This window comes from Arachis ipaensis, chromosome B06, assembly GCF_000816755.2.
Source record: "Arachis ipaensis cultivar K30076 chromosome B06, Araip1.1, whole genome shotgun sequence".
In the NCBI taxonomy this organism is placed as follows: Eukaryota; Viridiplantae; Streptophyta; class Magnoliopsida; order Fabales; family Fabaceae; genus Arachis; species Arachis ipaensis.
In genome coordinates, this window is record NC_029790.2 from 121,740,720 (window position 1) to 121,742,442 (window position 1,723).

General features: G+C 45.9%; 1 protein-coding gene across 3 annotated transcripts in view; it reads right to left on the reverse strand.

Moving 5' to 3' along the window:
• Nucleotides 1-1,450, reverse strand: part of LOC107605052 (probable carboxylesterase 11) — a 4,372-nt gene extending 2,922 nt beyond the window's left edge. For all 3 annotated transcript variants that reach the window (XM_016306795.2, XM_016306796.2, XM_016306794.2), the window contains exon 1: nt 159-1,450. In XM_016306795.2, the coding sequence (XP_016162281.1) occupies nt 159-1,042 (884 nt within the window). In that variant the 5' untranslated portion in view covers nt 1,043-1,450. The remainder of the gene's footprint in view (nt 1-158) is intronic.

A 1,723-nucleotide genomic window follows, 5' to 3' on the forward strand; every position in this document is an offset into this window, starting at 1 on the left:
TTTAGTAAACACAAGGACAGCCACATCTATATTTCAAGTTCACTAATTCCAATCTAAATTTCAAAATGCTTAATCAAAATAAACTAACCTAACAGAACAGGATCATGACATGAATAAAGAGAAATTTAGAACCATAACAGTGTGACAAGAATTGTTACCTTGATGGATCTCCATGAGCAGCCAACCACGGCTCAACAATGGAAGCTCCAAATGAATCAACTATATGCCTATGAGCATCTGGTTTCTTGAACTCAATCCCACCAACACCGCCGCCGACACCACCAATCCCTCCTCCACTACCAACCTTCCCAACCCCCATCGACTTGCTGCATTCCGCTAAATTCGCCTGCTTGGCTAACCAAGTCATCACTTTCATCCCGTCCTCAAACGCCGCCGGATACCGATTCTCCGGCGCCAGCCTGTACCCAACAGCCACCACGATCACATCGCAGAGCTTCGCGATCCGCCGACAGAACATATCGTTGGCAACAGAATCATTACTCCCGCTGACCCAACCGCCGCCGTGGAACTGCAGCATCACCGGAAGTTTCCGCCGATTGTCCCCTGCCGGCGAGTATCCCCGGTAAACGCCGTTGGACATCAAGTTCAAACCCTCAACCACGCCGTTTCCGGCACTGTTCCTTCGCATCGATTCCTCCCTGTGCATAACAGTGGAGGGTTCATAGCTGTTGCGGCGCGATGGAAGAGAGTTCGAGTCGCGCGTGGATGCAGATCCATGATCGGACCTAGGTTTGCGAGCAGCGTTGTTGTGGTTAGGGTTGGAACGAGGGTCGGGAGGAGTCAGTGCCGATTCGGGAAGGAAGATTCGGATAGAGAGGGAAGTGAACGGGTCGATGTGGATGTCCTTGGTAGCGACGCCGTCGGTGAAAGAAGGGTTGGCGGCGGCGACGGACTCTTCGGGTCGGGTGGTAACTCCAAAGGCGTCGTAGTGTTCGGGCGGTGCCTGAATCCGGTTCTGTAAACGGTGCTTCAAGAGGAACTTGAAGAAGACGCTGTAGAGCTTCACAGCCACACTTGGCATTTCTCTCTTTCTCTCTCTCTCTCTCTCGAACCGCTTCCACTATAATACACACAACCCAACCCAACCCAACTGTGTTCCTTTGCTGGAACTGGCAACTGGGAACTGGGAATCACCACTTTTTTTATTTTTTGGTTTCTTTTTTATTTTGATGTGATAGATTATAGATATCAAAAAAGAAAAGAAAAGAAAAGAAAAGAAATTATTTTCACGGGTTTAATTTAATAAGGATTATGTCGAGGTTGGGAATCATGGGAATTATTAGGGGTTTTGTTTATGTGAAGAGGAAATGGGTTTTTAGAATGGGAGGGTGAGTTGAAAACTTGAAAACTCAAAAAGAGAGAATCAAAGAGGCTTTGCTGGTTGCTGCAGGCAGGGGTGGTGGGTGATGGGGTCATACATGATACACACATGCAACTTTACGCTGCTTTTGTTTCTTTGCATTTTTCCAAAAAAGTATTTTGTCTCTGTTTATTATTAATTTATTATTATTATTTTGAGATCTGTCTTTCCTCTTTACACATCATAGATCATACCATCATAGCCTTGCGGCTATAAACCTTTGTTTTTTTTTTTTTTTTTGGTACCTACTGGTGCACGAAATTGTGATGTCCAGACTCGAACAATCCCTGGCAACGTGAGCAACTTGGTACGCGTAATCGTGATTACACTTTAATTATGTAA